The sequence below is a fragment of the Abrus precatorius genome, unplaced genomic scaffold (assembly GCF_003935025.1).
Source record: "Abrus precatorius isolate BTA unplaced genomic scaffold, Abrus_2018 Scaffold4, whole genome shotgun sequence".
Classification (NCBI taxonomy): domain Eukaryota; kingdom Viridiplantae; phylum Streptophyta; class Magnoliopsida; order Fabales; family Fabaceae; genus Abrus; species Abrus precatorius.
Window position 1 is genome coordinate 19,645,801 of NW_020874384.1, and position 13,808 is coordinate 19,659,608.

At 35.2% G+C, this 13,808-nt stretch overlaps 5 protein-coding genes across 6 annotated transcripts; 2 read left to right on the forward strand and 3 right to left on the reverse strand.

Annotated features, from left to right (window-relative positions):
* The first annotated feature begins 676 nt into the window (after nucleotides 1-676).
* On the forward strand, nucleotides 677-2,641 carry LOC113866289 (long-chain-fatty-acid--AMP ligase FadD26-like). Its single transcript, XM_027501169.1, has one exon. It carries the CDS (start codon nucleotides 677-679, stop codon nucleotides 2,639-2,641), a length of 1,965 nt encoding a protein of 654 aa, XP_027356970.1.
* Nucleotides 2,642-3,762: 1,121 nt separating this feature from the next.
* Nucleotides 3,763-5,666, reverse strand: LOC113866290 (skin secretory protein xP2-like). Its single transcript, XM_027501170.1, has 2 exons — nucleotides 5,392-5,666; nucleotides 3,763-4,405 (listed from the first exon to the last, which is right to left on the reverse strand). The coding sequence occupies exons 1-2, from the start codon at nucleotides 5,664-5,666 to the stop codon at nucleotides 3,763-3,765; spliced, it is 918 nt and encodes a 305-aa protein (XP_027356971.1).
* Nucleotides 5,667-6,243: 577 nt separating this feature from the next.
* On the reverse strand, nucleotides 6,244-7,439 carry LOC113865711 (protein RADIALIS-like 6). Its single transcript, XM_027500434.1, has 2 exons — nucleotides 7,201-7,439; nucleotides 6,244-6,318 (listed from the first exon to the last, which is right to left on the reverse strand). Exons 1-2 carry the CDS (start codon nucleotides 7,437-7,439, stop codon nucleotides 6,291-6,293), a joined length of 267 nt encoding a protein of 88 aa, XP_027356235.1. The 3' UTR covers nucleotides 6,244-6,290.
* A 2,701-nt stretch (nucleotides 7,440-10,140) lies between these two features.
* Nucleotides 10,141-11,458, reverse strand: LOC113865530 (CBS domain-containing protein CBSX3, mitochondrial). 2 transcript variants are annotated; one of them, XM_027500146.1, is made up of 6 exons: nucleotides 11,361-11,458; nucleotides 10,860-11,134; nucleotides 10,699-10,777; nucleotides 10,519-10,592; nucleotides 10,374-10,434; nucleotides 10,141-10,300 (listed from the first exon to the last, which is right to left on the reverse strand). In XM_027500146.1, exons 2-6 carry the CDS (start codon nucleotides 11,118-11,120, stop codon nucleotides 10,158-10,160), a joined length of 618 nt encoding a protein of 205 aa, XP_027355947.1. In that variant the 5' UTR covers nucleotides 11,121-11,134; nucleotides 11,361-11,458; the 3' UTR covers nucleotides 10,141-10,157. The 2 variants fall into 2 exon arrangements, with proteins under 2 accessions (XP_027355947.1, XP_027355946.1); XM_027500145.1 differs by lacking the exon at nucleotides 11,361-11,458 and adding an exon at nucleotides 11,277-11,347.
* A 599-nt stretch (nucleotides 11,459-12,057) lies between these two features.
* On the forward strand, nucleotides 12,058-13,154 carry LOC113866291. The gene has a single exon (XM_027501171.1). It carries the CDS (start codon nucleotides 12,114-12,116, stop codon nucleotides 13,152-13,154), a length of 1,041 nt encoding a protein of 346 aa, XP_027356972.1. The 5' UTR covers nucleotides 12,058-12,113.
* Nucleotides 13,155-13,808: the final 654 nt, after the last annotated feature.

Consider the following 13,808-nt stretch of genomic DNA (forward strand, 5'->3'; position numbering starts at 1 on the left):
ATTCTCTCTTGATTGGACAAGTACTTAATCAAGATAAAGCCAGAATAAGTTATACGCTACACGACGGCTAGGTAGGCAATCCGACTATAATATGAAAAAATTCTTGGCGGGACGGCGATGTTATTATAACGCATACACAAACTGGAACAACTACAAAGCGACGTTTTTTTTTTTCACAACTGAAGGATATTCTAACTGAATATCCCTTTATTCCATCTTCTTGTTTTCGTAATCTTCACTTTGGAATACCATCGACCGATCATGCGTATCAGCATATCTGTTTATTTTAAATAATACATTTTTTTAATCTGTTGCTAAAGCATACAATAAAATATTATGCATAATTTTTATTTAGTAAACGTAAGTGAAAGTAACTATTTGATTTGAAATATAATTATTTGTTAAAATTAATTGCATAACTATTTCAAACGTCTTAAATGAAACTTGAAAGATATTTACGTGAATATAAATTATTTAAAAATTCAAAAAACTAAATATTAGTTGAAGTAATTTTTCATAAGCTAACTTTCAATAAGGTCCCTTTATTTTTTATTTATCAAAAAAGTATATTAGCTTAGTAAAGAAAAAGTCACAAACTACTTTAAAAAGTATAAACTTCAACACTCATAATTTTTATAAATTTTTATTATATATTCTTATACCCACAATTACAAAAATGAACAATATAACTATAAATATAGAAGTGATAAAGCTACTAGTTTTTGCAAGCAACGAGAAACAGCTGAAAATGCAACAGAAGTACGAGAATTACGACCCCTCATTTCCCGACCAACCTGTGGTTGACGAATACTTGGCAATATGGAGTAGGTTACCAGCCTTTGGATCCAAGCCAGCCTTCATTTGGGCTGAAGACTCTCACACCTTCACTATCCTCACTTACCAACAACTCAACACCTCCGTTGACCTCATCTCCTCTAACCTTCTCCATCAACTCCAAGGAGGTGACTCCATCCTCCTTCTATGCTCCCCAGGACTCGACCTTGTTGAACTCATCTTCGCCTGTCAAAGGGTTGGCCTTTTGAGCGTACCCATCATCCCTCCCCACCCTTCTTTCGCCAACGAAAACTATCACCACCTTATAAGGGCCATTTCACAAACCAAGCCCAAAGCTGCCATAGCCCATTCCCACTACATATCAAGCATTCAACTCTACCTTTCCTCCTCCAATAAAAACAAAAAACTCGCCCACATGTTACAAAATCTCCACTGGATTTCCATAGACCACATCAAACATAGGAAAAACAACGTTACTATAAATAACCCTGAGTCCCTAACATACCGTGGTTGCAAAGCTGACGACGTTTATTTGGTTCAGTACACGTCTGGAGCCACTGGGATCCCAAAACCTGTGCTTGTCACAGCAGGTTCGGCTGCTCATAATGTTAGGACAGCGAGAAAAGCTTATGATCTTCATCCAAATTCCATTATCGTTTCGTGGCTTCCTCAGTACCATGATTGTGGCCTCGTCTTTCTGTTACTCACCATCGTATGCGGCGCCACGTGTGTTCTCACATCCCCAGCCTCGTTCATCAAACGCCCCAGGCTCTGGCTTGAACTCATGTCGGAATTCAAGGCCACCTGCACTCCCGTTCCCTCATTCACTTTGCCACTTGTGGTAAAACGCGGAGGGGTTGACAAAGGAACAACACCCATTAACCTATCAACTTTGAAGAACCTTATACTCATCAACGAACCCATCTACAGAGACTCGGTGGAAGAGTTTGTTCATATTTTTTCTCCATTTGGGTTAAACCCTTCCTCTATCTCTCCTTCTTACGGGTTAGCCGAGAATTGTACCTTTGTGTCCACTGCGTGGAGGAGAGGTAACACTGATAGTGATGCCTATTCCAGCTTCCACGATTTTCCAACTCACAACAAGCTTTTACCAGTTGCAAGGCTCAGAAACGAGGAACAAGAAGACGTGGAAATCATTGTTGTTCATGAAGAAACACACGAACCAGTCGAGGATGGTATTGAAGGAGAAATTTGGGTTTCTTCCCCAAGCAATGGCTCTGGCTACTTGGGCCACCCTAGTTTAACAAGAGAGGTATTTCATGCAAGACTGAGAAACACGGTTAGTAAGTGCTTTCTTCGAACTGGGGATAGAGGCATCGTGAAAGGAGAACGTAGGTTTCTCTTTGTCACTGGTCGTTGTCAAGATGTTATCAAACTCCAAAATGGTCAAAACATTCATCCCCATTACATAGAAACTGCAGCTTATAACAGTTGCACCAAGTTACTGAGAGGAGGGTGTCTTGCAGCTTTCGAAGTTTCGAAAACTGTTGCGGTTGTGGCAGAGATACAGAGAATTGAGAAAGCCATTGACACGGGGATGTTAAAGAGGGTTTGTGAGGGAATTAAAGAAAGTGTTTGGACGAAAGAGAAGGTTGAAGTTGGATGGTTGGTTTTGGTTAAGAGTGAATGCGTTCCCAAAACCACTTCCGGAAAATTGCAAAGGTGGAAGGCTAAGGAGAAGCTTCTTGGTGGTGAAATGATAGTTCTGATGGAGATGAGGTTTGGAGAAGATGTTAATGTTACTGAGAGGGCAGAAGAGGTAAGAGAAGTCGCTGGAAAAGAGAAGGGTAACATTACTCGTAGCTCGTTGATCTCACTTCTGTGAGATAGAGCACGAACGAGTGTAACATCTGAAAAAGATTTCTGAAAAAACAAATAAATAGATTTTTAAAAAAGTATACTATCTATGTGTGTTAATGTGAATGTAGTTGTGGATAATCAGATATTAAATTTCCTTATATTATAAATTTAAGGCACGTGAAAATATAACATAAATACACATTGTTGCCAAATAAAATAACATGCGCTTACTTGCATGATAACTTCAAAAATAAATATATCCTTCGAGATTAATTGTCAATATCATGATCCCAAATTGAAAGTTATTTTCTTTTTTGTACGTTTAAGCTAATTAGTATATTAAGGAGGTTTGTACAAAAAATAATTGTAGATGTGTGATCAGGACAGTGACTTAAACATTTTTCTCGTCTAAGGTTTTATTTTCATTTATTGACCCGTATATGTAACCATATAACGTGTGCAATACTTGAAAAATAAATCTTAATTACATGTATGCTTGAATTGATAGATTGTACATGTATTACAAAGTACAACTTTTTTTTCCCACAATTGTTATTAAACAAAAATTATCTATACACTTATTAACTACGAATAATAATTTTATACATCTGCAATTAAAACATTTATTGAAACTCCAAGATCTACACTTACTATTCTAACAACATAATAAAAAAAATTTTAAAATTCTAATTTATCATGTGCTTGCAAAATAAAAGTAATAATATAAGTATGAACATTATTAATTTTTTAATCTCTCAGTTTGTTATGGCTTATTAAAAAATGCTCTAGTCCTCCACCAACATTTATCAATTTCAATTTGTTATTTTTATTATAAAAATATTAATCATATATTATAAATACAACTTTTGCGTTTTAACTGAAGAAAATAAAACAAGTAATATGTAATAAAGATGAATGACTTAATTTGTTTAAAAGTTACTCGAATATTATAATTTTGATATTTAATTATACTATTACATTAAAAGAAGGCGTGGAAGAAAGTATCATTGATTTGATGTGGCATAAGACGAGAAGAAGAAGGAGTGAGTTTTGTTGAAGGGTGGAGAAATGACAGGTGTAGCATAGAACGTGAATGTCACCCTGCAAATGTAGTTTCAACTGAGAATGTTAATATAATTGAATATCTTATTCTGCTGCTTCGGAGTCATCCTCTTGAGGTGCCACTGTGGGTGCTTTTACTGTATCGTCTACGTCGTCATCTTCATCATCTGGTCCCCCTGTAGGTGCCTCACTTGGTGCCCCTTCAGGATCCTCTGGAGTTCCACTCGCTGGTATCGGTGCCCATTCACCTCCTTCCTCTCCTGTAGGTGCCTGCACGGGTGCATTTGTTGGTGCCGATGTGGGTGTTTTTGTTGGTGCCGATGTAGGTGTTTCTGTTGGTGCATAGGTCGATGGTGCTCCAAATGGTGCATTATTTGATGCTGGTGCTTCCAACGGTGCATTAGTTGCCGGTGCTCCCAATGGCGCATGGTTTGGTGCATTGTTTGCCGGTGCTCCTAATGGTGCATTGTTTGCCGGTGCTCTTAATGGTGCATTATTTGCCGGTGCTCCATTTGGTGCATTGTTTGTTGGTGCCTTCTGGGGTGAATTTTGTGGTGCCCCTACAGGGGAGGAGTAATCGGCTGGTGCTCCTACAGGTGAATCATCATACACGCCCTCTACGGGTAAATCATCATACACGCCCTCTACGGGTAAATCATCGGGTGCCCCAACGGGTGAATCTGGCGTTGACCCTGCCGGTGAAATTCCCGTGTCGGTGCTGGTATTGCTGATCACCCCACCAATTCACCACTCAAAATCAGTGTAAAGTTAAGCTAAGTTCCACGCTATTTTAGAATAATGTTAAATTTTCTAAGCACTATCTCCTTGTTAATTGTTGTTCTCATTTTTTAAAACTGATTTTAAGTATACAAAAATATAATATTTATATTTAAAAATTATATTTATTATACATGTATACTTTTTATATAATTTTTTTAAAATAAAATTTTATCATTTTCAACATTTAAATTCAATTTAAAAGATTGTTATTAACATACATTTTTTTCTTTTTAAAAAATATTCATATTTATCCATTCATTTAAAAATACAAGACTATTATTTATCATTTTTTAATTATACTTTATTTTATCTAATTCTTAAATATTTTATACACTTATTATAATTAATAAATAAATGAAAAATTATTATTATAATATTAATAATACACTTTACTAAAAATCAAGTAAAATTACTGAATTGAGTAAAGTAATAATATTATTTTAATAAAAAATTATTATTTAGTATATTTTTATTATGTATCTTTAGAGAAAATTATTTATAAAAAAATAAATAAAAAATAAATACATTTAATTTAACGTATCACGTGTCACGGATTCGGCCTACATGTCTTTGATCATCTTCCGACTGGGCGACAATGTGCTCTTCCAAGATTGTTACGAAAGGATAAAACTAATTGATTTTTTTAATTAAATAAAATATTACCTTCATATCTTTTTATCTGTCTACTTAAGAAGATAATATACATATTATATAAAATGTAATTATTATTCTCACCCGTGTTAAAATTATTTTTATCTGCTTAATAAGCGTATAATTATTTAATAATAATTAAAAATTTATTATACATCCTTCAATTAATGTTAAAAAAAATGGTGGTATAAAATATTATGATAATTATGAAGAGGAGGAGGAAATAACGTTAGAGAAGATTTAGATGATGAGAATTTACAAGTCTGAAGGTATTGATCTTACTTGTCTGTATCCAAAATGTCAGCCAAAGATGCACCTTCACCGCCATCGCCATCGCCATCGCCATCGTCATCAGAGCCACCAAACAAATCATTTGCAGAATCTTCGGAGGAACCACCAAAAGCCTTCCTGGCCGCGTCAAAACTATCTGGAGAGAAACTTCCCTGCCCAATCAGATCCTTCCATGGATTTTCCTCTTCCTGACCCAAAACTGAATGCAATGGCAGAGCCAACACCAATGAAAATACCAATACAAATAATGATGACGTCTTTGCCATTTTTCCTTATTCCCTTTCCCTGGAATCAAGGATTCAAATAAACGCCTTGACAATTTCTCAACCAAGGGTGGCAATCAAATGCAAATTTGTTTCATTACAATTTCCTTTTTTATATATACTGCAGCAACCTGTTTTAACGTTACGGGGTTACCCAATTGCCCTCGATCTTCCAGCTCCTACCACATAAAATAGGGTTCATATGGGTGTTAAGTACCCGAATCTCGCGTACCATTTTGTTATCTTTGGAAAATTAAATTTAACGGTTGGATTTTAGTTTCTCAACAGATCATCATCGCCTACCTGCTATTGCAAAATTCCTTTTGCAAAGCCCTCATTTGCGGCTTAACTAGTTATATATAGCCACTAGTTGGAGGTGTGTCATGCCCTCCATTTTATTTTTAGTGCAAAGTTTAAATAAAGCTACTCAAAAATTTCTAATATTTGGCAAAGTTACATTACATGATATTTCTTACAAATTACAATTGGGTGAATATAACAGGAGCAGAAATTGACAGCACACTGACATAAATTGCATACAATATGAGGTCATGTGTTGTGTACTATTGCACATGAATTCGTCCAAACTAGAGCAACTCCACACTGTCATTAGTCTTTGCTTTTGCTTCACTGGATATTTAGATTCCTCATTCGCCTGCTTAAGAAAATGGGATCATACGTGATAAGAGTGAGACAAATTCAGAAACCTGATGCGTGTAACATAAGTGGGCAAATGCATGTGCCAGAAGACTTAACTACATCCCAATCATTACAGGTGATTTGAAGAAGGGGTGAGAACAAATGGAGCTAATATATCCCCGGGGGAAAATGATAAACGTGGGTGCATGATCCAATGATTATCACCAATTGATCATGTACTTGATATTAATTAATAATATAAGCATTACGGTGGTCATTATCCTAACTAATTGATCATGTGCATCTGATCTGAAACTTGATGGATTGAATTTCACGTGGACTCTGTTTATAAATTCAAATAAAAAAAAATACATTCTTGGTTTCTTTGGTTTGCAATTTGAGCTAACAAGTAACCAGAAATAGCACTGTGATCATCGTTCGTAAAAGCTCTAAAACATGTAACGTGAAAATTATTAAAAACGGATTATCCCAGTAATGAAATTGGCAATGCAGATGTGGAGGACTATCCCAATATTAGAAGGTATATCTCTTTCAAAACACCCCTGAATGAGCTTTTGCATTTACAATAGAAAGGATTTCCTCTTCTAATGCATGTGGGGGAGTTATAGTCTAATAGATGATAACACGCACAATAGCTGGGACTTGGAATTGGAAGTTAATAGATTTTTTTCTATCTTTTGTTTGGATCAGGGTACATGACATACATTTAATAGGGGTTTATTGCTGTGTAGTACTAGTCATACATCCCTGAAACATAAAACCTCGTACAATGTAGTACTGCATGAATTTTTAAGGTGATGAAAGCGGTTAATCTTATTCAAAACCTCGGTGACATAGAAACAAAGGAAGCATTGAAATGATGCGATAGCAGTATTACCTTTGCTCATTTTCAATCTGTCTTGCGTTGATGGCAGCACCTCTATACCTGGGTAGTGGTATTTGATCACGCTCTATTCGAATGACATCCTCCTTGAGAATCTCGTAGTGCACTTTAACCTCTTCTACGGATTTTCCACCAACAGCGTTGGCCACATGTTGCCACCGATTTGGGTCGTCAGGGCCATGAACCGCAAGAGCATCCTCAAAACGCCTATTCTCTTCTCGTGTCCAACCCATGCTAGTGAGTGAGTGAGAGTAGTGACTTGTTAAAGTGGCTCAATCTTAAGGGCAAAGATTAAGGCTGTGGGTCCTTAAATAAGGGAGAGTCAAGTGGGGGGGTTGTGCAAGTTGGCAAATACTTTTTACGGATTCAACGAGATATGATTCGCTCACTTCATACCATTTCCCAATCTTGGGTATGTGTGGCGGGGTCAAGTGCCCTATGAGTCTATGACCTTTAGACCTGCTCCATTTCTTATTGTCAACATTCAGATATCAGAGTAGAATTTCTTCAGATTTTTACAGTCTTATGGCGGTGGGGATTAGATACCAATTCCCACTGCCATAGATATTGATATATTCGCTAACAAAATACAAGAAAGCAAGGCTAAGATATTCTACCTGTTTCTAGTGAAATAGATAGCCAGAATAATTATCTCGTCACTTATTTTGCAACTTGTAAGTAATATACTTTCTCCATTTCTCCATCACCATTAAATTAAATATAATTTACATATGAAATCGAGAATAATGTCCTGTCTGCGCCCTGCTCCTGTGTCAATTGCATTGCTTAGCGGAATTTGCTGATACAAAATAAAAATTAGTACTTGTAGAACAATATAAAAAATGGAGTTGAAGTTTTCTTCATGAATTTCTGCATTTTACTTGGATTACTTTATTTCCTACTTACGGATTGTTGGGAGATCCGAACTGCAAGACTTTGCGTGCCTAAGAGGGGAAGCCTGCTCTGGTTGAACAGGGAACAGGGTTTGCACTTGGGCCTGCCAACGCCATAACTCACATTTATATATTATTGTTTTCCAGTTCCAGAACATGTGCACACGAGATTTTTTTTTTCTAAAATAAATTAAATAAAGTATATATTATCTTCAAAATATAAAAAATAATAATTTATTTATTAATTAGAAAATTTTATGGGCACCCAAGATTAAAAAAATTGAATATTAAAAATGCTTGGTTATATGTTTTGAAAAGAGATGAAAGATAGCGGTTGCAAGAACAGTGAGATGGTGGGAAATCGAAGATGACTGGCTCATGAGACATGATATTCAGAATTCATATTTTGTAACAAATTTATCATTAATAAACTGAGATATATATGTGCGTTAGTTATTAATATTTATAGTATTATTAGGATATTAGTTAAAGAATAAAAATAAGTTTTTATTAAAAAAATATTATGATGTATTAGAAATTAGATGTTGAGCATACTATTATACTTTTGACAAAATTTTTATTTTTGATGTGTTAAGATTTTCTTTGAAAAATTAAATGGCAAAATATCTTAAAAACTTGTTATTATTTCCTTGTTTTGAAAATATAAAATGAAAATTTGTTTTAAATTTTTCAAATAAAATAACATTTATCGAACACTTTTTTTGTTTTTTTAAACTGTTTTTAAAAATAAAAATTTAATAAGCCTTTCTTTTTCTTGCACTTCAAAATTCTTTTATTTAAAGGTAGTGCCCTATGATGTTTTCTTTTACTTTCTATTTTAAAAAGAAACATGTTGAAATGTAAGAATTTTTCTTTATATAACATACACATACAATATAATCAAGCTTAAATATTTCCTCGGTAGATAAAAAAAAAAATGTTTTTTTAAATAATTTTTATTCAAATTTATTCCTTTTAGTCATTAAACAATATTAACAGTCGTGTATTCTATGGTAAGGGATTAAGTTTATATCTTTATAGCAAATGTATTCTTTAACTGATAAATGCTTAAGTGGCTCAAGTGTTGTGTTAGATGATTTAAGAGTTAGTATCGCACATGTAGCAGGGAATGGAAGATTAATTTAGGTTAGTAGCGCATATATAGAATCTGTTGGATGCCCATTGTCCAATGTCTCCCAATTGGAGGTGATGAGACAGCCACTATATATAATCACTCAGCGACTCTCTCCTGCAGTTTGGGGATACTGCCTCAATTGCTCATAAAACTCTTTAACAGAAAGGAATTGCTTTCCGTCACCAAATGGACCCCTCTAGATTATGATGATGATTATCACATATTTGTGCCAAAAAATGTGCTTCACTTCGTAGCATCACGAATCTATATCTTTTAGACAATTCTAGTTTAAGAATATTTATCTTTCAATTTCAAAACAGAATGCCCAAAAAGCTTCTCCAACCAACCGGGTGCACACAAATTTGGCCACCAGCAAACTATGCGAGTTTTATTCTTTTTACTCTTAAATTAATGTTTTTTTTCATAATTTTTAATAAATTTTAGACAATAATAAAAATGTGTTCGATAGAATGTGCGGAAAAATGTACTAGTAATATTCCTCCTCAATATTTATTATTATTACTTTTCCAAGGCTCAAACTCGTCCACTCACAAAATTCATCGTGGGCCTTCAGGCCTTTAGTTGTGCAGATTGTCTTTGGGTTGGTCAAAGAACATATATCACTAACAAATTTTATTCGGGCCTACAGTCCCAACGTGAATAATTTAGAAAAAGGAAAGTTTTATCGTGTGAGTGGAGATTATCAGATATATTATTACTTCTTGCAGAAAAGGTTTTTAAGTCTATTCTCTATAAAGATATTAATATTAAGAATTAATATATCTTATGCGAGTATAATTTGATCTTTCTTTATACATAAAATCATATTCATTCAATTTATTATAAAATGTAAAGGTGCATTCTGTTTTGTTACATTAATTTCGTATAAACAAATTCTTATTATCCATGCTTGAATTATTCTGCTAATAGTATTCTCCTTTGATGTAGTCATTTAGTCGCTTCAATTCTCCACTCTGCTGTTCCATGATTGCTCGCACCACATCTACAATGGAAATCATTCCAACTATTTTTCCATCTATAACCGGAACATGCCGGATATGATTTTCTGCAAGAAAAAAGATGATATCTGAATGACCCTTTAAGCTTTGTGTCAAACGGTTAAAAGCAGAATCACTTACCTGTCATGAGTCTCATTGCTTGAAGAATGTTGGTGTCAGAGGTCACAGTTATCAAGTTTTTCTGTTCACAGATAACCCATCATTCATATTGAAAATGCACTATTGGGCTGTTAAATATAGTGGAAATGAGAGAGCATAAAAGAACCTCATCAGTCATTATTTGACCAACTTGTGTGTGTGAGGGAGATCTTCCTTGTGCAACTATTTTTCTCAAGCAATCTACCAGCTCATGCATGCACCCAACAGAGAGATTGAATTAGTTCATTCGGTCCAAAAATCTATACATTTTGATTTGCAATGATAGTGAAGTAACTTTATATTTTACCTCTTTCTGTGACAATGCCTGCTATATGCTGGTTCTCTGGCTTTAGTACCACCAATGATCCTATATTATTTTCAGCCATCTGAAAACCTTATATATGATGTTAAGAAATGTAATGAGAGTTAATTTAAGTGAAAGCTTTTGAATAAATTGAATTGTCTTACGTTCTTCATTGCATTAATAACAGCATCATCAACTTGGCAGCAAAGCCATGAACCTATTTTTTCTTCCCCTTTTGTCATTAGTACCTCTGACACCGTGACATTCTCTAACCCTTTCTGCTGCATGTGTGGAGAAGATGTGGCACAACCAAAACCTGATGATATCTTGTTTTGGTTAAATATTCCATTCCCGTGGAATTGCTGAAATATTGCAGCCCTCGAAGGGTTTTGGCCACGTCGCAGAATCCGGTAAACTCCTAGCATTTGTTATTCTAGTTCTGTTCAATCAAAAACCGGATATTTTCTCAGCCCTATTAAAACCATTGGGATGGCTATTGGCTAATGATTTATTAAATTTTAATCTACAAAAGACATAAGTAAAAAAGTATTTTCATTTCATGTAAATTTTAGATGCTTTACCTTGCTGAGATATCTGAGGAGAGAAATTAAATAATAAAAAAAATTCAGAGTATTTTTTTTTTATTTTCAAATGTAGGATTCTACCTTTGATATACCCTGATGCAGCAGGTAGGAATACTTATAGTTGATTGCTAGTTGGTTCTGCTTTACCAGCGGTAAGGGTATATGGAACAAATCCCATCTTTGGCACTTCATGTTACAACAGAAATAGCTTGGTGTCATCTTTACTGTAAGACTAATTGTTGGAATTCTTTTCTTGAGGAAAAATATGAAGAAAGGAACTTCATGGTTGCTTTCACATGGAATTGCTTAACCTTTTCGACGTTGTTCTGGCATTCATTTGCTGAACATCAAACACTTCCGAACGATTATTTTAAGATTATTTCCATATAACTATTTCCCAACACGTGTATGAATGACTAAAACCGTGAACTCCGTAAGCTTCCAAGAGGCGAAGTATATGCTAGGAATTTCTTTCGTGAGAGGTGAAAGAAACTACTTTCCTTAGCCACAAGATAAGAATGGTTGGCAAATGTTTAATTAAAACATAAATCTTTAAGTCTAAGGAAAGCACAAATGTAGAACTTTTCAATGAAATCAGTGTGAAATGCTCAGCAATAAAAACAAGTGAGTCAAACCAAAACTCTAATGAAAGTCCTACAAAGCATCCAAGGTATAAATTCCTAGTTGTGTCGTTGTGTGTATATATAGTCATAGACCACACCGATGCAATCTGCGATAATTATGTTCAGCTAGAATACCCTGCATATCCTATAAAAAAACTCATTCTTTTGTAACACCAGATAACATATTAACCAATAACCATATTCATCATCCATGCCACGGAAAAAGCAGCAATGCGGTTTCAGGATCCCTTGGAGATCAGGTCCATCCACCAATGTACGCTTTCACCGACCACCATTTCGGCCTCCTGGAATAGCCTCTGCCCCATCACAACCTCCTCCAAGAACACAATCCCAACAACTGTCAAATTCTCTTCCATCACAATCACCACCATCTTCGGTGATCATTGACACCCCAGAGCCAAATATGAAAGAATTGGAGTTGGATAATGCTGCTACTGAGAATTCCAATTCCAATGCCCCTTTGGAAACACAAAGCAAGTCCAATAAATCCAAGTGTAAAGCCAACGACACAAAGCATAGAGAATCAGTTCCAAGGCAAAAGGCTGAACTTCACACAACAGCACCTACCTCACGAGCAGATAAGAAGCAGAAAGAGACACGAGAAACGGTGGAGGGAAAGATGATGTTTGCCACGTCAAATCCTGGCGGGAACGACATTAAAGTTGTGAACCCAGCTTCAACATCATCGGATCCAAATCCAGCAACCATGAATGTATCAACCATACCATTATCCAACGAGGAAAATCCCATTATGCAAAACAACAAAAAGGATGAAATTTTAACAGTGGCCATGGATGAGAAAGGAGTTAGCGTTGTAACTCTAGCAGGTGACAACAGAGGAGTAACAATGCACGTGGCAGGGTCAAGTAGGAGCAATCCGAAAACAGAGAAAGAGAAAGATGAAGCAGCGAAGGCATACGTGAACAGTAACATACAGAGTATAAACAATTCGATCATGTCTCACGGCACAATCCAGGGAAGAGACCCTGGCGTTCGTGTGGTTCTTCCACAACATCCTGAGCCTGATAATGAAGCGCGTTTGGAACCCCACAAGGGCGAAGTAAGCATTAACAGGGCAGAGAGGTTGCCTTACCAACCCGTGGTTCGAAGACGATGCCTGAGGGGTCTTTTCCTTGAACCCAGCGAGTCAGAGGGTGATAACCCTGACAAGCCTCGTCGTCATGGTTGCAAGTTCAGATGCGGAGAGAATAGTGCTAAGGATAAGGGATAGTCTGTAACAAAATAAACACTCTGACATGATATCGGTTTTTTTGTTTTGGTGTTTCATGTTAACAACATTCATCATCTGTGTTTTTTTTAATTTAAAATTATTAATTCACAGTGGAGACCATGGTAGATTAGTGAAAATTTGAAGGGAAGAACCATGCGGTGGTTTACTAAACAAGATCATAAGCTTGTTGCGTTGCCCCCTAAATTGACACGTTTCCTTTCTTACAGATTAAAAAAAAAAAAACAGAAAAGAAATGCATTTCAGGAAACCAACATCAGAGTTAAGATCACAAAGACAAGACCCTAACATTAGCCTTTAGGTTTCCAACGTTAGAACCCAAAAATAAATAAACCAAATAAGACGTGTGGACGTAGGTAATAAGAAAAGTTAAATTATTAAAAAAAAACTAATAATAATTAGATATATGTTTAAGTAATAAATTTATTTAATAATAGATTATATAATAATATTTTTTTTTTTTATAATTTATGACTTATTTTTTTATTAGTATAAATTTTTAGATACAATATTCATAAAAAATATTTGGAGTACCACGTCATACCCCATAAGAAAAATGGCCCAATCTCCCTCACAGCGGGTGCGCCAACATTCATGACAACAAATTGACGAGAGAAATTTATAGAAAAAGAATAA